The following is a 17,191-nucleotide window of genomic DNA, read 5'->3' as shown; positions in this document are numbered from 1 at the left end:
GTGCACATCATTATTACACTGGAAATGACATAGTGACATTAGTTTGAGGGGGGAGGTGGACCAATGGAACAATCTAAGAAAGACGAGCGTCGGGGGTTTCCGTGTTTTTCCCAACAAATAACTACGTCCCTACAACGTGCTCGCTCATCCAGTAAGATATGAAATTTATTTCACCGCATTGTTTGTTCTGGATTGGAATGGAACCATTGTCCAACGTTTGCCATTGGTAGTATTCATCATGGGTAGAAATTTGTGAGTAAGAAATCGATTCGTACACCAGAAGCGCCTTGTCGTGGGTGGGATTTCCAGGCCAGTCAGTTCACCCAACCATAGTCCAACGAACGAACCAATTGTGAAATGTCTTAGTCGTTCGACATCATTCGACATTGATGCTGTCACTGGACTGCTGAACATGTTAGAGAAGCATGCAGGATAATATTCATATGTGTGTGTGTGTGTGTCTGTATACGAATGGCGTCGTCGTCATCGTCGTCGTCGTTCGTGGTTGATGTGCATTTATCTTTTAAGCTTGAGTAGCTTCATCTCCGAGCAGATCCGTCGTGGATCCCAAGGATTAAATAGGCCAACCAAGGCTGACTTGCTTAAGAAATGTGCCTCTATCGGTCTGTCTGGTGAGTAGCGGGGTGAGTGCGTACGTGTAGATGGGTGTTTGGGTGTTTGGGTGTATGGGTGTATGGGTGGTGGGGCGAGTTCTGCCGAGAGGGAAACAAACACCAAAAAATGGAGCAAGGACCAGATCACGTCCATTGTTGAAATTGGGAAATCATGGCGTATCAAGGAGAGGCGAGATGGTTTCTACCACTTGCAATACTATGACTTATGTCGGCCTTTTCAGAAAGCGACATCCTTCAGCAACCCGAGTGGCCTTGCGAGTGGCAAACCAGGCACAAATGCTCAAAAAAGCACCCAAATAAGATCAGGTAATCATCACTACTCAGACGGGAAAAAAGTCATTGCAGGCTCATTTTCCTTTTGTTGTTGTTGAGACCGAGATTTTGAGCAATCGGCAAGGCCTTCACGAAAAGTCCAGCGAGCGTTCCGTTTCGGTTTGAAACACGCGTTTTCTATTCAAGAACCCCTTAGAGGTAGAGGGTGCAAATGAAATTGAAGACCAACATCGTTTTGAAATGACATCCTATTGGAGATGAGATCGTGCCGGATCTTCGTTTGCGATGGATTTCCCCTCGTGCATGAGTGCCCTCGCCTAGCTTGAGTAGTCCAGAAAAGGCAAGTTTGTTCCTGATCCACTTTTGGCGCTTGTTATGTTCAGTAGCAACATTTCTTGGAGAGGAGGAAGCTAGCGATGATCTCGTTGTATTGATCGTTCGCTCTCTCTTTTCGGTATTCCCTAGTCCCTTGATCCTACTGGTTGGTTTGTCTTCTTCTTCTTCTTCTTCTTCTTCTTCTCCATTTTCTTCTTTTTTGCTCTATTGATATGAACGGAAGACGAGTTTTTTGGGGTTGAGATTTTTCCCCTTTGAAGGACGAGACTGAAAAGTTATGAAGTCTCCAACTTCCTGACAAAATTGAAACCTGATTCGAAGTCATATTTGAGCTCGGAGGGACGTGACGAGCCGAGAGGAGGGAACGAGAACGGGAACGGGAACGGTTGGTTGGTTGGTTGGTTGGCAAGTGACTGGAGAACATGGTTCTCGATTACTTAGTATTGTTTTTGTCTTGATGATCTTTTGGCCTCGTTGTTCTTCAACGAGGATGAGAAATTTGGCACGGGTTAGGACGAGGAGAAGGACTATTGAAGGAGGACGACCAGGAGAACGAGGAAGAGGAGAACGACAGAAACGAGAGGTTTGGAACCGTTCCATTGGATTCCACCGTACTCCTTGCACTTGATCTCAGAGCATTTGTTCCCCCCATCACAAACACTCTTTTTGTTGTCTTTGTTGTCTCATCAGCTCGCTCTCTGGCTCTCTCGGAACGTAGAAAGAGAGAGAGAGAAAGAAGGAAAGAAAAAAAGAAAGAAAGAAAGAGAGAAAGAGGGGATGGGAATTGGTAGGTCTACATGAGTGCATGGATGGAGAGAGAGATACTGACCACATCGCTCTATACTTGGGACCGCATACCACACACGCACACACTAGTGGACAAATCACCATAAATCATCACGTGGGAGCCATCCACAGCAAGTGCTGAGGTTTCAATTCCATTGGGATTGACAATGGCAATATCACCAGAGGGTTGGGCACGAGTACTAAGTTCGTCCGAACGGCCAAGTACATACATATTGTGCACTCAAAAAAAAGAACGAGACAGAAACCAGGACTATGGACCATGGACCACTGAGAATACGGGGATGCGACATGGCTGGGGGCGTCTGTTTTTTTTTTGATTTGTGATGATAGGAGAAGAGTATGCGTGCGTGCGAGGGAGGGAGTGGTTGTGGCTGGTTGGCTGGTTGACTGGCTGTCTGGTTGGCTGGCTGTCTATGCTTTGGAAAGCTTCACGTCGATCGGGTTGGAATTCAACCATTGAAGGAATGTCCAGAATTTCAATCAAAGTCGATTGCTTTCGTCGATTCACTCGAGAGGAATCGAATTAATAACAGAACTTGGTCCAATGCCAAAGCCCCACGAAAGATCTCGTAGGCGAGCCAAGATGGTAGTAGAGCAGCAGGATGGTTGGGATGGAGAGGAACAATCTGATGTCATGTCACATCGAAGAGTCCTTGAATATCGTAGTCCTCCTCCCGGAAGGCGGCAATGCATCGCCCGCGTTTAATCACACCCGAGGAGCAGAGATTGGCCCGTTGCCAGTGTGTCGTATAGATGCCCAAGGGAAGACCTGGCGAAGGTTGTTGTGGGGGAGACAAACGTCCATTTTGACCGATGGGCAGAACGCCTTGCCCCGTCGACTCCCCCGGTGAGGGTCAGCCCGTATTCGTCCGAATACACATGGGCCAGTAGATCAAGTTGAAAAGGGCGAACAACAAAGGAAACGTCACCAGGAACATGTCGTCCACTTTGGAGCGGAACTCCTCCTTCCGGCGGGTGCGGAGCTTGCCCTCCTCCTCGCTCAGCTTCCGGAGGCGTTTCCGCTTCAGGCAGCTCTTCTTCTTCTTCCACAGGAGCCACGCATAGCCGGCCAAGGCCCCGAACACGAAGAAGATGCACACCACCATCCAGGCAGCAATGGCAGTCATGCCCTCCACATTGGGAGAGTTCGTGGTGACAATGTTGAAAATGTTGATCAACACCAGGAACAGGGTGATTAGCATGGCCATTCGACCCGGCACCACCTCCGGAGGGATCAAGAAACTGGCCCAAGACACCACGACAAACAACCCCGAGGGTAGGTAGTAGACAATCAAATACTTGAGCTTGTGTCGAGTGAACGTGATCTCGATGCCGGTAATGGAGTAGTTGCCCAATTCGCCGTAGGGGAGGATTCGATCGTCCTCGTGGAGTCGGCCCATGGTCACGGCATAATCCAAAATGGTGTTCCTCGTGGTCTCGTCATAGGTGAGCTCAGTGGGCGCGAATCTCATGCGGGTCATGTCCAGATTGGTGCTGCCCACGCGGAACTTGCACACATGAGAGTCCAATGGATACAAGTCGAATCGCATGGGACAGAGGAAGGTCACTGACGACGCCTGGTTGTAGTAGATGGCCTTGCCTTCGACGATCCAGACGCCGGCTAGCTTTTTCAATACACTCATGGCCGAGAAGGATCGAAGATCGTAGATGAAGATATTTGGCACCCAGAGATTGTTCAAGAACTGCAGATCGATGGGAGTCCACTCACCCTCGCCCACCGTGTTATTGGTCGTGATCCGGGGCTCCTCCCATTGGACTGAAAAGTACATGGTGAGAGTCACGCTGAACTCTTTGTCGTTCACTTGGAGCACGTCCATGATTTCCACCGTCACTTTCACGGTGTTGAAAGTATCCGAAAAGGGCGTTTCCAATTTCTGGTACTCGAGGGGCAGGCAGAAACCTGACACACACTTCTGCGTGATTTCCACCACAGCAGGGATTGGGATGCTAGCCTGCACCGTCTTTTGAACGGCAAGTAACAGCCAGACCAGGAGTTGCCCTGCCCTAATTCTACCCGTCATTTTGGAGCGCGAAGAGGGAACAGGGAACAGCGAACGAGGGGACCAACAACCGAATAGCCAACGAATTGGAAAGAACGATCCGTTCGTTAGCTTCTTGCAATCACGTTCGCTCTACTCGGGTGAGGATGTCATTTTTTCCCTTCTCTTGGCCTTGGACAAATGAAGCATGTTTCAGGAGTCCGAGAACGTGTAAGCGGGAATAATTAATTCCCGCCGGCAGTGGGAGAACGCTGCTAATGGAACCGTGTAGAACATTTCCATTTTTTCCCTCTTATTTGAGGTTTCCACAGATTGTAAATGACCAATTCAAACGGCCTGAGACCTGTCTCCACCCCAATACACGAGGGTATGGCCATGGCGCTTTTTGTTGGAAAAGATCAATGATCCGAGGAATCACAATGTGTCCTACGCCACGGGGAAGAAAGTGTTCACACTTAGTCCAAATCAGCGGGAGGTGTTCCATGTGGAACCCAAGTATAAAGAAGGTCTTTTCAAGATCGCTTTGTCCGTGGTGCTCTCTTCTTCTTCGTCTTCCTTCGTCTTCTTCTTCTTGTTCTTGTTCTTCTTCTTCTTCCCTTCGAAGTCGGCTTCTTTCACTTGCCCTCACTAAACAACAGAAGACCGTTGCTTGTCAGATTGATCCATGGAACCTGATGGAACCACACACTGGGACACACGGTGGCCCACAACCAAGTCAAAGACGAAAGAAAAAGAGGAGGAGGAGGAGGAGGAGGAGGAGGAGGAGAAGGAGAAGAAGAAGAAGAAGAAGGAGAAGGGTATTGTTCCACTTTGCACTTCCCGTGTTGACTTATCGGTGGTCCCAGTGAATGGACGGACGACTGACTGACTGACTAACCACGGGAAAAGGAGGCTCTTTTTCGGGAAAGATTAATTAGAGTGGCGACTCTTTGTCGGAAAGAGGTGGGATTCCCTGTGGTGTTCCATGCTGATTGGAGGCCTCCCGGGACAAAACCCACATCATCTTTGGCAGACGAAACCTGAAGCAAACACAAATTGGATCTCAGCTTTGACAAACAATCCCTTCATTCATATAAGAGTTTAATTATATATCTAAGTGAACATTGTAGAACAAAAAGCTAGCTTAAGGAGGACCTAACGTTAAGGTAATCTATTTTTTTCGCCTTCAAAAATGAATGAAAACACAATTTCCGTTGCTTCCATATCCCGTTTCCAAGACTTAACTGTTCCCGGCAACTGCTGCTGATATTTACCCTGTCAAGACTCTGATATGTTCATATAGCTAGGTAAGCTCTACTGAAGACCCTATATCGCAAAGGAGAATCCCATAAAAGCCATATTCAATCATTGGGTTTAAGGCGGCTTACTGGTATCAGGAAAGGAAATTTACATATAATGAAGCATTTAAAAACGCCTTCACGTAGTTAGCTATCTTTCATTGTGTTAGCTGAACCCGCTTTCTACCAAGAGGAAACGGTATCATACGTGGTCTCCCTTGAAAGGTACAAGCCCACAAAGCAGCTCCAGGGACTGCATTATTTTCTGAGACATTTTTGACGTATGGTGGAAAGTAAAACCAACACGTAGTACAGAAAATTGATTGCAGTATATCCAATTACCACAGTTCCCTTAGTTACAAAGTGAAAGTGGTGCATGATCTTGAATTGGTGATTGCTCTTATGGACCATGTTAGAGGTCAATCCAAAGCCAATGTGGAGTCCCTGATGACTAGAACTGGGCTCCCCTCAGTCAATCATTTAAGTGCCAAAGCTTTCTTTGGGGGCATTTTTGCGTTTGGTCTAACAGACCAACTTCGACATTGTCAACTCTTCAGGCAACACCCATACCAGCTGCCTGCAGGAAGACAACTGACCCAATCCCAACTATATCCCAACTAGCTGTGGCATTGACCTATGCACACATTGGCATAAAATTTCGGGTTGATCTGTGTTGACCGGAATCGACTTGACTTCAGAGATTTGATTTTATAAATAGTTCATTCAGCAAACGATAAGGTATTGCAAGTGCTGTGGGAGAGTCCGGGAAAAGTCTGACTCATACAGGGCCTCTGAATTTTTGACTTTTTGCCGGACTCGCCGAGTCCGGCAGAGGCCTCAAGTCTTTTATTAAAGTCAGGTCAAGCAAAAAGACTCGTCTTGCGAAATCTAAAGAAAAAATAATATTTTTTTTTTTTTTGACAAGACGGGCTCGGGTCCCTTTTAAGAGACTTGAGCCCGTCCAATTCCTCCAAAATCGAGTAAGAGACTCGAGTGCACTCGGGTTTGAGTCCAAGCTTGCCCCAGCACTAGATATTACACTTTCAAAGATTGCATTTGCATCAAATTTGAATACAAAATTCTCCAGTTATATCTTGGACATATTGCCAAAAAATATAATACGCTTTTTAATGCCCAGAAGATAAATGAAAATATTTTACTTTTTTTAAGCATGTAGAAAAACCTGAAAACAGTTTGCAATGTCAATTAAAACTGCCTGAATGTCAATATTTCATTATTCATTAGTGTGATGCCTTACTTGTCAATTGCAACTTTAATCAAGCTTAATCTTGAAATTTAATCCAACTCTGACTGTTTACCACTTCAAGCATTTGCTGTGTTGTCAAAAAATTGGGGATATTTGGCTTGAGCTTTTCATAAAACTATTTCTTTTTACACATAATACGATGTAAATAGCTTTCTAAACACAATTGATTCCCAAATTACTACAGCGATGGTATTTTGCAATGATATCCTTAAAAATAGTAACTGATTTGCATCTTCTTTTTTGGCCTGAAAAATTTCAGTCAAATTTGAATTTCCATTTGCTGTCCAACAATTACAGCTTGTAACGAATCACTGCCTGTTTTCAACTTATTCATATGATTCTAGTTTTTGTCCAGCGCTTTTCAAAAGTACCTAAAATGCACAACTGAATCGAACAAAAATTTAAATGAATAATCTATTGATAAAAATTTCAAATTACCGATAGTAGAACGAAAAGAGCTCAATCAAACTTGTATCATATACTTCTAACAAAGCAGAAACCACGTCTCTAAAAGGCAATATTAAAAAATATAAAAAAAGCATGCCTTATTGGACATTCATGGGTTGATATCCGTTCAGTGAATGTCCCTTGTAAGTGGTATGTGGCAATTCTGGGTTTAAGTTTTTTTCCGAGAGTGCCATCGATCTGACTATGAAAGAAATGCCAAAAAATTGCGCTTGAAATTTTGATTGCCATTATCAAAACCATGCAAGAAGATGAAGACAAAAGGGGACACAATTCAGGGTTTCCATGCTATCTTTGATTCTCAAATCCAAGGTTCTAGAGGTTGGCTTTTGATTTAGGATTCAAATACAAATTTTGTCACCCTGAGATCTCAAATCGTTTGTCTCCTACTAAAGACCTCGAATGGTTCCTGATCTTTAGTTTCACATCCAAAATGCAATACATTCCCAGACGTCTATGGATTCAATTGAAATTGGATATTTCAATGAATTACTCAACATGAGTTCTGTTTTAAGGGTTATAACCTCAATGTTAACGTTTTCAGTCCTGAATTTCATGGGCCTACATTTCCCTCCAAACAGAATTTCGTCAAAGATGAAGAAGCACAAATGTATCGCTTTACTATATGGTGTCTCTGCTTTGCACCAAGTATGGCCCATTTGAGTTGGCTTGATATGTAGATGAGGAGAAATGATAACCAGGTCTCGACCAAGTAGGATTGCTGGGGCTGGAACTGGAACTGGAACTTCACTGGATCGCAAACGGTCTCGCGGTCCCCCCTTTTGGTCATGAGGTAGTCAAGGAAACGGCAGAGGGATCGCAGATTAACTTGGGTCCTCTCGACAAGGCTGACATTTGGTGGGTGCAAGCCAATATTGATCTTCACAAGTACTTAAGTGCAATCAAGGTCTTCAATTAATGAAGCCCAAGGGTTTAAGGTTTGCCTTGTCAAAACGTCTCACCCATCAGAATGATCTGTATTTGGTCATGGAACCCTTCAAAATGCAATCAATCAAGGAACAATGGACCACCTGGCAGAAAAAGGCTGACATATGTCAACTCTGAATAGACCTCGGATGTTTTTGGACTCGACTCGAACAAAGGCAGCCAAATGGAGACCAACCGAAAGCCAATTCCAATGGAGGATCCAATTTGGTATTTGCCAACCACAGAATAGTTGGGTGTCCTGTCAATTTCTCCACAATTCCGCCACCAGATGTTTGGATAATTTAGTAAACGCCAGCCAGTGTACGTAGTACTAGCTAGCTCCCAAAGATTTCGAAACTGCATCACTTAAGGAAGTGCCCAACCACGCACCATATTTACCATCAAAAAAGATTTACGATGGCATTCATTTTGACTTTCCGAGTTCCAAGTTCCCCTACAGCAGCCCTTTGCTACATGTACAGTCGGTACTACTCGTAGCATTACTACTATTACTTCGTCTTCGTTCCCATTCTCAAGTTTGGCCCATGTTTTCTGTCCCAAGTCTACCCATGTCTGTCAAGTCACTCTCCAACTTAAAGAGCTTGCCTGGCCATCTGTTGAAAACCGTTTGGACCAATTTCTTCCTTTGGTCGTGCTCAACGCTTGGTGGACCCAGATTTTTGCTTCAAATCCCCAAAGTGGGACGACTGGATCAACCTACCAAGACGGATATGGTGGGTAGCATGTAGGTAAAAAAAGCGAAGCCAAACTTCCTGCATTCTGTTGCAGAAGAGGGAAGGAAAAAAAACTTTCCAATTCGATCTTGAGACCAAGGAAAAGTTGAAGCAATTTTTCAAGCTGATTGTGACAACGGGATCTGGAATTCATTTCTCATCAACAGAGTTAAGATGTTTCCACTCTCTGGATGTGACAAACCCGCTTAAGGTGGGTACGTACACTAGATAGGTCTCTCTTCGTTTTTTATGCTTTTTTTCACTTCGATATCTTCTTGCATTTCTCCTCCGATTTCACGAACCACGCACGAACTAGTCTTACCTTGTTGACTTGGGTGGTTTGCGCCCGATTGGATCATCCACTCAAAAGCCATTGAGAAGCGGATCTCGATGGTAGAGTTGTCCAATCAAAGGCTCTTTTTAAGATCATCCTGCATAAGGGTAATTGGATTCCACTCAAGATTGACACGAGTCAAGCCGGGAGTGAGTGACTCGCTTCCGATGATCCTCTATCGACTTTTGCGGGATCTGTTTGTTGTACACATGCTACCCGAAGCGAAGAAGTGCTAGAAGAACTATAAAAGGGAAACAAGACAAGCCAAAAATAAAGCAGGGCCACCGACCAACCGACGTTCTTCGGCTTCTTAGCGCCTCTGATCTGGTCCTTGAGTAAACACAAACTTCTTCGACAACTATCCCTTCTCCTATCTACGCACTATGTGGCTCTCTCGGGCTCAATGTGTGTTTGTATGTGTGCTTTGAGGGCCGATCAAGCAAAAGTGGATCGCTCTGTTGGCTTGTCCCTCTCTCGGGATCGCTCCTCGGCTTTTTCTCGGGATCTTTCACCGCCAACGGAACGACAGAAGTCCAAACGAGAGCGGAGGGCGACAGACGCGGGTGGACCCAGGGGGGGGGGGACACGATGGCCCAAATTGGTCCCGAAGTGGAAACTTTCCCTCGTGGCCTTGCCCAGTGGTACGAGTCAATCACACATATACAACAGAACGTACACGGTATTTTGCTATATAGGCAAGTCCCATAGACCACTGTACCATTGGACATGCGCGCTTCTTTAACGGGCCAATCAAGCGGTTCTTTGTCTCTCTCTCACCTTTTAGTGAATGATTTCTTATTCATTCAAAGATTGATGATAATCCTTGATCAATTATGTCAACTTTTTGTTAATAATGAGCATATTTTTAGCCATCACAGTTATTCTATTTTCGTCATATTTTGTCCTGTAATCTTTCATATACCCACTGTAACTATTTTTGGCAGGTACCAGGTCACCGACAAAATGCACTCGTAGTTTGCAAATTAAGTTGTCCCAACAATTCAAATCTGAACTAATTCGCTTATTTCGCTTTTAATTCACCTGGCAGCTTGAAATTCGATTGGTAAATGGTTTGTTTGTCTTTGGAGTAGACCAACCGCTGATATGAATTGAATGCCAATTCAGTCTAAGATTTAATTTCACCCGGTATTTGCAATTATGTTGTGCTTTGTTTTACGGTCTGAGCTTTTCTATAATTCCATTAAATTGCCCATTTGCATCCAAATATTCCGCTCAAACTTTACTTCCCCGTAAGTTATGCAGTGAATAACCCAGGGCTTGAGTTGTCCATCGTGCCATCGCTCGCCAGATGGCAGGGTAGACGACCGACAAGGCCGCGAGAGACCCCTGATTATGGTTTTCTTAGAGTTCATGGCATGCAAAATGCTTGTCTCACTTTGCTTGTCTCTTTAGCCTCAACTCAACATTAGTGGCTTTGATATTCTAAATGAAAGAGGTTACGTCACGCTATTTCTTCACTTGTAAACCCTTTTAATTCCATTTTTACATCCGATGAAGACAGCATTTGGCAGAAATTTAAGGTGCGTGGCTGATGGACCCAAAGAACTCGTAACCAACACCGGCTGCCTTTCCACTGAGACTACTTTCTCTTTACAGCCAGTGGCGACCAAATTCGAGATGACAGATAGAAAATATGACATACTTTATTGCTTAACTGTCCCTTCTTACAAAAATCTAGATACTTAACAAAGGCCGTTTTTACGTAACAAACACATTATAGTCTGCTGAAGTTTTTGTGAGGATTTTCCCATGCAAATAATGGTCACATTTAAGTCTTACAACTCGAGGGAAAAAGTGCGAACAATTCAAAGAGGATCGAAGCCATGAACCCGAGGTTAGTTCGGTCGCGCGTTAACCAATTGCTCTAGAAGCATCTCCCCTTAACTAATAAATAATAATAATAAAAAAAATCAGAAATCACAATGAACCATGTGAAGTTCAGGGTGCTAATTTAGCATCGCAAGTCGAAGTCAAAACCAGAGCAACAAAATCTGAAAGCTACACACCAAGCATAGGACGGGTAGTTTATTTGTATTGGCGGTGAACACGGAACGGGGGTTGATAAAACAGACATCGTAGATTGAGAAGCATCGATCAGGTACAAACAGGATGAAACATATAAACAAGGTCTATGGAGGGTAACCGAGTGTGACCAAATCCTACATCAATCCGCCTTCCATGGAGACATCTCCAGGGCGAACCCCAATCCCGGAAAAATCCCGTCGTCTCAAGGCGAGTTCCGGTTGAGATTTCGAGCGAATGTTACCATTCGAATAGATGTCTTTCCATAACTCCATGTTCACGACCGCTGAATGGAAGCGGAAGAACACAAATAACGGCAGGGTGACTCGTTGGATGATGACCCATGGCATGAAACCGTAGAACTCCGCCTCAACAAGACTGGCCCGGACTTTCTGGATCTCGAAGCTGATCACCACCCATTGGGCCAGGTTCAGAAAGAACAAGAAGATCGTCACCTGGCGACCCGGTTTGGTATCGAACGTAGCCAAAGATAGAATCTGAAACGTGCAATTGACAGTGTGAAGTGCTGCTACTGGCGAATGTACAATATTATGAGGCTATGGAAAAAATAGCGTATAGAAATGATGCGATACGTCACTGAATTTCATGCCACGCTCAGCCCCAAAAGCTGGTCAGACAGACTCGTTCGAACAAATGAACGACTTGAGAGGAGAAAAGTCATCGAGTGTGTGGTAATTCTTTTGCTTTGGCTTAAAAAAAATCAATTCATTCGAACAGATTCAATGAAAAAGAATGTAAAAACGCTCAGTTCACATTGTCCATTAGTATCAAACCATTTGCAAGCAGTCCTCTGGTGACGTTAGACTCCCAACAAAGAAACATTGGAACATTCAACGCTTAATTGCGAAAAGCTAAACCGGGTTATCAAATGTCTCTGCCTTCGCATTTTCGAACTACATGCCATACACGTACTGCACAGGAACGTACTCGTACATACGTCGTACCTTGTGTTGTAAATCGTAGATGAAAACGATTTGTAGCGTGATCTGAATAGCCTCGGTGACACCATTCACAATATGCAGCCCATTGGGGAAGTTGTGGAAATGGGCGTTGAATGCTCCCGTGATGATGGTGAAGCAAATGTAGAGATAGGCAAAGAAAGCCGTGAATCGGAGCAACGACAAATCCAACGACGAACTGGCCCTCAGGTCGGAATCCTCTTCGAATTCGCTCCTATCGCTCAAGGCCTGGATCTGGTAGATCCCAAAGAGAAGCCCCACGATTCCAAGCATGTTGATGATGGTATTGGTGATCTTGGAAAAATACTCAGATTCATCCTGGAAATTGGCCAGACATTGAAAGCATGGCAAATCACTCTAAAACACTCGTCAATAACAACTCCAGAGGACGTTTGTCTGACCTTTCACATAGCTTAGTCCTTTCAGAGCAGCTTATTTTTGCTCGACAAACAAATGGCTAGCTTTCAAACTCTCCTGAACAATGAAGTAAAATTGGTCAATAACAAAATTGTATAGCTCCATCAAAACTCGACCGATCGAATGAACAAAGTCGTTTATCTACAAAAGCCTGTCCATAATGACTATGAAGCTAACTACAGCGCATGTGTTATGTTTAAGTGTTGGTTTCTTAGAAGCGGTGACAGATAAAAGCCAAGACAACGTGAAGTACTTACTACATGATGAGCCTGAAACGGTGTTCAACCATGGAATTAGATTTTTTTTCAAAAAAGGGTCTACATTATGTATTGTATTCAATGCCAAGGCCTCGTTTCAGTCTTTACCTCATTGGCGTCATGACCATCCAATCCAAAGAAAAGGGCCAAGTTTAGAATGGCCAGGATCAAGATGACCGATCCAGCCACGACCCCCTTGAGCGAATGCGACCAATCGCCTTTCTTGAGAAATTGAAGGGGTTGTGGGTGATTGATGCCTGTCGAGGTCAATGAATCCATCTCATCGTGATGCTTGGGCTTGCCGCTAGATTCGAGCACAAATGAAAGAAAGAGGATCGCGTTGAGAGGAAGCTATCCGTGAGCCATGACCGTATCATGACACATCTAGTGGCTGAATGAAGGTGCTAATATTTGGCTTGGATAAGTGCATACCTCCGTCCGACATGTCGCCACATGACAAAGAACACACTTGCTCCGATGAGAGCGTATTCAATGACAAAGGGATAGAGAAAAGGTGATGTGTCGGTGAGAGTGGAGCCGAGGATGTCATCGTGATAAAGGTGGCATTGCTCATAAAGCTGATGGGCAATTCGGATCCGTTCGCCAATGATGTTGCACACGCCGTGATTGTGACCAGCTAACAGCTAAGGAAGAGCATCCAAATTTGTCATGGACGGCTTTTGTAGAACATTTGATTTTGGATCCCAGAGCACGGGAAAGCCGAAACAAATTCGAAGTGTACTCACGCCTCTCAATATCGAGAATTTGACTGGAATTTTGTTACTAATTATGAGGTAGGAACAAATGAAATGACACAAGGCTTGATGTTCTCTAAAACTTTGGTGGAAAGTATGCGTTTTGAACACAAAATCCAGCCGAAGTTAGACACAACATAACAATTGAAAGATTGCAAGAATATGCTAAATCTAGCCAAAAAAGGTCAGGTTGTGTGTGCGGTTTTATCTTTTTTTTGTGAATGTATGGGGAGGGCGGGGGAGCCCAAAGATGTAAATTCTCCTCTCTGTTCATGTACAATGTTATTCAACTTCAAATCCCTATAAACATGGTCAACATTTTTCTAAGCCTTTCCGTAGGTTGCAACCTATTACTTTGACCTACCGGATGAGCTGCATGCACACTATGAGCTTTTTCCTCCGATTCCATGATCTCATGAAGCGACTCCTTGATCAAGGTACGGATCCAAAGGATGATGTTGGTGGCCACCACATGCATGGTACCAAATCTGGAGCACGACGAGCGTACATAAAAATATAGCCAGTACATTCATTTGAGCATCCATCTTGTAACTTGCCCAACCTTACCGGTCTAAGATGCCTATGGTGCAAAGATTCAACCTCGGGTAAACAAAGATCAGGTAGGTCTGAAGGACAACGAAGAGTATGGCTGCCGCAGTATTAATTCCCAATGCGGAATGATAACATGGGGAATAGGTACTGATCTCGAAGAACGAGATCATCTCCAGGACCAGATAGACCAAGGCTCCAATGCCGAACACAATTGCACCAAAACGAATGGTCAAACTACCATGACTCTGAGGGCCAAAGCGTACTTTTCTTCAACTATCGCTTGGCGGTGGGTGATATATGTAGTATGTATATTCAGGTCTTACCTTATGGTTTTCGGCCACTTTGGGTCCGTCTGAGTTGACCATTTTGGACTTTCCTTTCAAAGTCATCAGAAGCACATAAATGAGGAACAGATCACTGACCACGTACAAGAAAATGAAGAAGCCATTGATCTCCAAGTAGTCATTCAAGTGGGGGAAGGTCACCAATTCCGTGAAAGAGAAAGCCACGTACAGCGTAACCAAAAACATGGCGTAAAGTCCGGAGAGACCAGACCAAACGTTGGCCAAGGAGGATTCGCTCATTTTCAATTGGAACTTCTTCTTGGGCTTGGCACGAGGTAAAGTAGGATCGGTTTCCTCCCGGATCTGATATCTGGAGGACACTGAAGACTCGGCGGAACTCGCGTTCTCCTCGTCAAAGTCGGCCTTAGCCTCGAGCACCTCAATCTGGTCGGGGTGGTGTTGCTTGGGTCGCGCTCCTAGATCTCGGTTGGGATCAGCCATGACTCTCTACGAGGACGTTGAACAAGCCCTGACAACGTGTCTGTAAAGGAATTATTCATTTTGCTACAAGACCAACTACCACAGAGGAAACAACACAATTGTTCATCAGGATGGAGCACTAAACTACATTCGAACTGACTCGATCGAGTGTGTGGGAAGTGAGGTAAATACTATTTACATGGGAGAGGAGAAGGTTTGGTGAGACCTTTTCGGGTCTTTCCTGGACAATGGGTGGGTACAAAAAGTGACCGGTTAATAAAACTCTGATTTACCTCACACTTGTGTGAGTCCTGATTAGCTTCAGTGTCGAGATCAGACTGAGGAGAACCCATTCAATACCAACGGTGTAGCATGTGATTGCGGCCTTTAGGTGTCACCTTTTCTCCAATGATCTAATAGAACATGGAGTAATTGCTTCAAAGAAGACAACTCTCCACAGTGAAATATCAGTAGGCTCGTGCTTGACTGAAGCCAGGATTTGAGGCAGGCAAGGTATCAAAAAAGTGTTACAAGTTTGATCCTAAACAGTCGTCCTATTTGAAACTGCATAGAAGAGAATGAACCCTGTGTAGGAAAATATATCTTACAGTTCTCATGCAATACCCAAATTTAAGCAAGGCCATGACTTACAACCTAAGAATTGGCATTAGTGAATCGGGTTATCACACTTATAGCAGTTGACTTTTGAAACTAAGTAGTTCTGTTTGCGTCAATCAGTGATGCGCTCTCGTTGAACTCAGTCACCGTGATTTTGCGTAACGAAATGACAAGCAAAATGTCTCCTTCGCACATTCTCGACCAAGCATGAATTGGTTAGTGAACTAGATATTTCTAGGTTTATTCTTTCGTTACCTTGGGCAGAAACTAGGAAATGTTCGTTCTTGCCTCTCTGAAATTGTGCCTGGAACTGGATTCAGTCCACTTTGTGGGAGGTCGAAATCGGAGCGTTTGGGAAGATGATGAAGTAGAAATGGAATGTGTCCCTAACTTAAGTACATAGAGAGGCAGATCGAATTGCACTATTACCAGACCCATAGGTAAAGAATGGGTTGATTCCCCTCTTTAAGGGTAGGAAAAAGTTAGATAATTAATCATGGAACAAATAAATTTCCCACATTTCAATGCATGTTTTCATTATTCTTGAAAAAAAAATGAACCCAAAGTGTGTTTTTTCTTGCTCGCACGCTTTGATTTTAGCGCCATCCAGGTAGTGAGTGTTTCCTACCTTTCGGCATATTAGCTAATATCATCAACCTGCATTGGAATTGAGTTCATACTAATTTTCCCATTAATCTATAACAAGACTTCAGTATTAAGAGAAGGTGCCAAAATATCTTAGACACAACTTATTACAAAATCATATCCAATAACTTTGGCCCAAATGTCATGGTGGTTTCAAAATGTTTCAGAAGAAAAATCTGAACTTTGGAAATTAGCCCACAGGCTTATAAGATGTTGGCACGTTCTTTGATTTATAAACAGTCGTAAAACTAACTTTAGTCCTAAATAATTGAGCCATGAGTTAAAAGCAAGATTATAACAAAAAATGCTCCTAAGAGTGAAAAGACACTTCAATACCAACCCCATTAAAGAGTTTTTTTCAAGGTTTTTGCAACCTTGTTTGATCGAAAATCACAACTGAAAAACAAGCTATTTTGTCCAGGCTAGTAACGGTGGCATATTGGTAGAGCTTTGACGTTCCATTTTGCCATGTTGGCTATGATGTAATGCCCATACATAAACACACACACCCCACATGAGATGGCAGACCTAGCGAGAAAGCTGTCATCGGACTACAAAACAAAGAAAGAAAGAGACTAAGCTACTTTGTCGAAAATCGTAACTTAGGTACTTATCTGACCCTTAGGCAGTCATATCATATGCATTGTAAGTTTTCTCTCTTTAGAACCACCGATAGATAGTTTTACGGAAGTATTTTGATGAATGCTGCATGCAAATTGCATGCACATGTTTCGACGCTTCTTTCATCTTCTGGGTGCAACAATCTGCTTTGAATGAGACTGAACAACGTGTCCTTGCTTGCAAGTTATCTGTTAGGTTACATTGCTTTTTTACCAAACATGGTTGAATGGACCCTTGGCGGGGGAGCTTCTGAGCAAAATTGTTTTGGCAAATGACTATTCTTATAGGAAATGTGTCGGGATATTGTCAGACAACATTTAGTCTATTTTAAAGAAGAGACAAGACCGTCATTTCAGTTTATTTTAATCATTAGAAGGGAAATAAGAAAAGATATGAGCTTGGATTATGCGTTTCAAATAAATTGAAATTGAATTATTTCAATTTTTCTACTGATTCAGGGTTC

The 17,191-nt window shown here is 43.8% G+C and overlaps 2 protein-coding genes across 3 annotated transcripts; both read right to left on the bottom strand.

Annotated features, from left to right (window-relative positions):
• Window positions 1-147: 147 nt before the first annotated feature.
• On the bottom strand, window positions 148-9,585 carry LOC131890664 (glutamate-gated chloride channel subunit beta-like). Its single transcript, XM_059240063.1, has 2 exons — window positions 9,065-9,585; window positions 148-5,091 (listed from the first exon to the last, which is right to left on the bottom strand). Exon 2 carries the CDS (start codon window positions 4,091-4,093, stop codon window positions 2,906-2,908), a length of 1,188 nt encoding a protein of 395 aa, XP_059096046.1. The 5' UTR covers window positions 4,094-5,091; window positions 9,065-9,585; the 3' UTR covers window positions 148-2,905.
• A 1,522-nt stretch (window positions 9,586-11,107) lies between these two features.
• Window positions 11,108-15,043, bottom strand: LOC131890659 (proton channel OtopLc-like). Of its 2 annotated transcripts, XM_059240055.1 has the most exons (8): window positions 14,404-15,043; window positions 14,096-14,325; window positions 13,893-14,016; window positions 13,206-13,417; window positions 12,882-13,077; window positions 12,774-12,785; window positions 12,085-12,417; window positions 11,108-11,616 (listed from the first exon to the last, which is right to left on the bottom strand). In XM_059240055.1, exons 1-8 carry the CDS (start codon window positions 14,863-14,865, stop codon window positions 11,257-11,259), a joined length of 1,929 nt encoding a protein of 642 aa, XP_059096038.1. In that variant the 5' UTR covers window positions 14,866-15,043; the 3' UTR covers window positions 11,108-11,256. The 2 variants fall into 2 exon arrangements, with proteins under 2 accessions (XP_059096038.1, XP_059096039.1); XM_059240056.1 differs by lacking the exon at window positions 12,774-12,785 and having other exon boundaries at window positions 14,404-15,038.
• Between the last annotated feature and the right edge of the window lie 2,148 nt (window positions 15,044-17,191).

Source organism: Tigriopus californicus, chromosome 11 (genome assembly GCF_007210705.1).
Source record: "Tigriopus californicus strain San Diego chromosome 11, Tcal_SD_v2.1, whole genome shotgun sequence".
NCBI classification, from domain to species: Eukaryota; Metazoa; Arthropoda; class Copepoda; order Harpacticoida; family Harpacticidae; genus Tigriopus; species Tigriopus californicus.
This window is presented reverse-complemented; position numbering and strand designations above follow the sequence as displayed.

Excerpts from the sequence above, each read along its gene's own strand:
- LOC131890659 (XM_059240055.1), bottom strand. The coding sequence starts at position 14,865 with ATGGCTGATCCCAACCGAGATCTAGGAGCGCGACCCAAGCAACACCAC. Across the intron at positions 13,418-13,892 it reads GTGTGCATGCAGCTCATCCG|CTGTTAGCTGGTCACAATCA; the intron begins GTAGGTCAAAGT and ends GCTCTTCCTTAG. Across the intron at positions 13,078-13,205 it reads TGGCGACATGTCGGACGGAG|CGGCAAGCCCAAGCATCACG; the intron begins GTATGCACTTAT and ends GCTCGAATCTAG.
- LOC131890664 (XM_059240063.1), bottom strand. The coding sequence starts at position 4,093 with ATGACGGGTAGAATTAGGGCAGGGCAACTCCTGGTCTGGCTGTTACTT.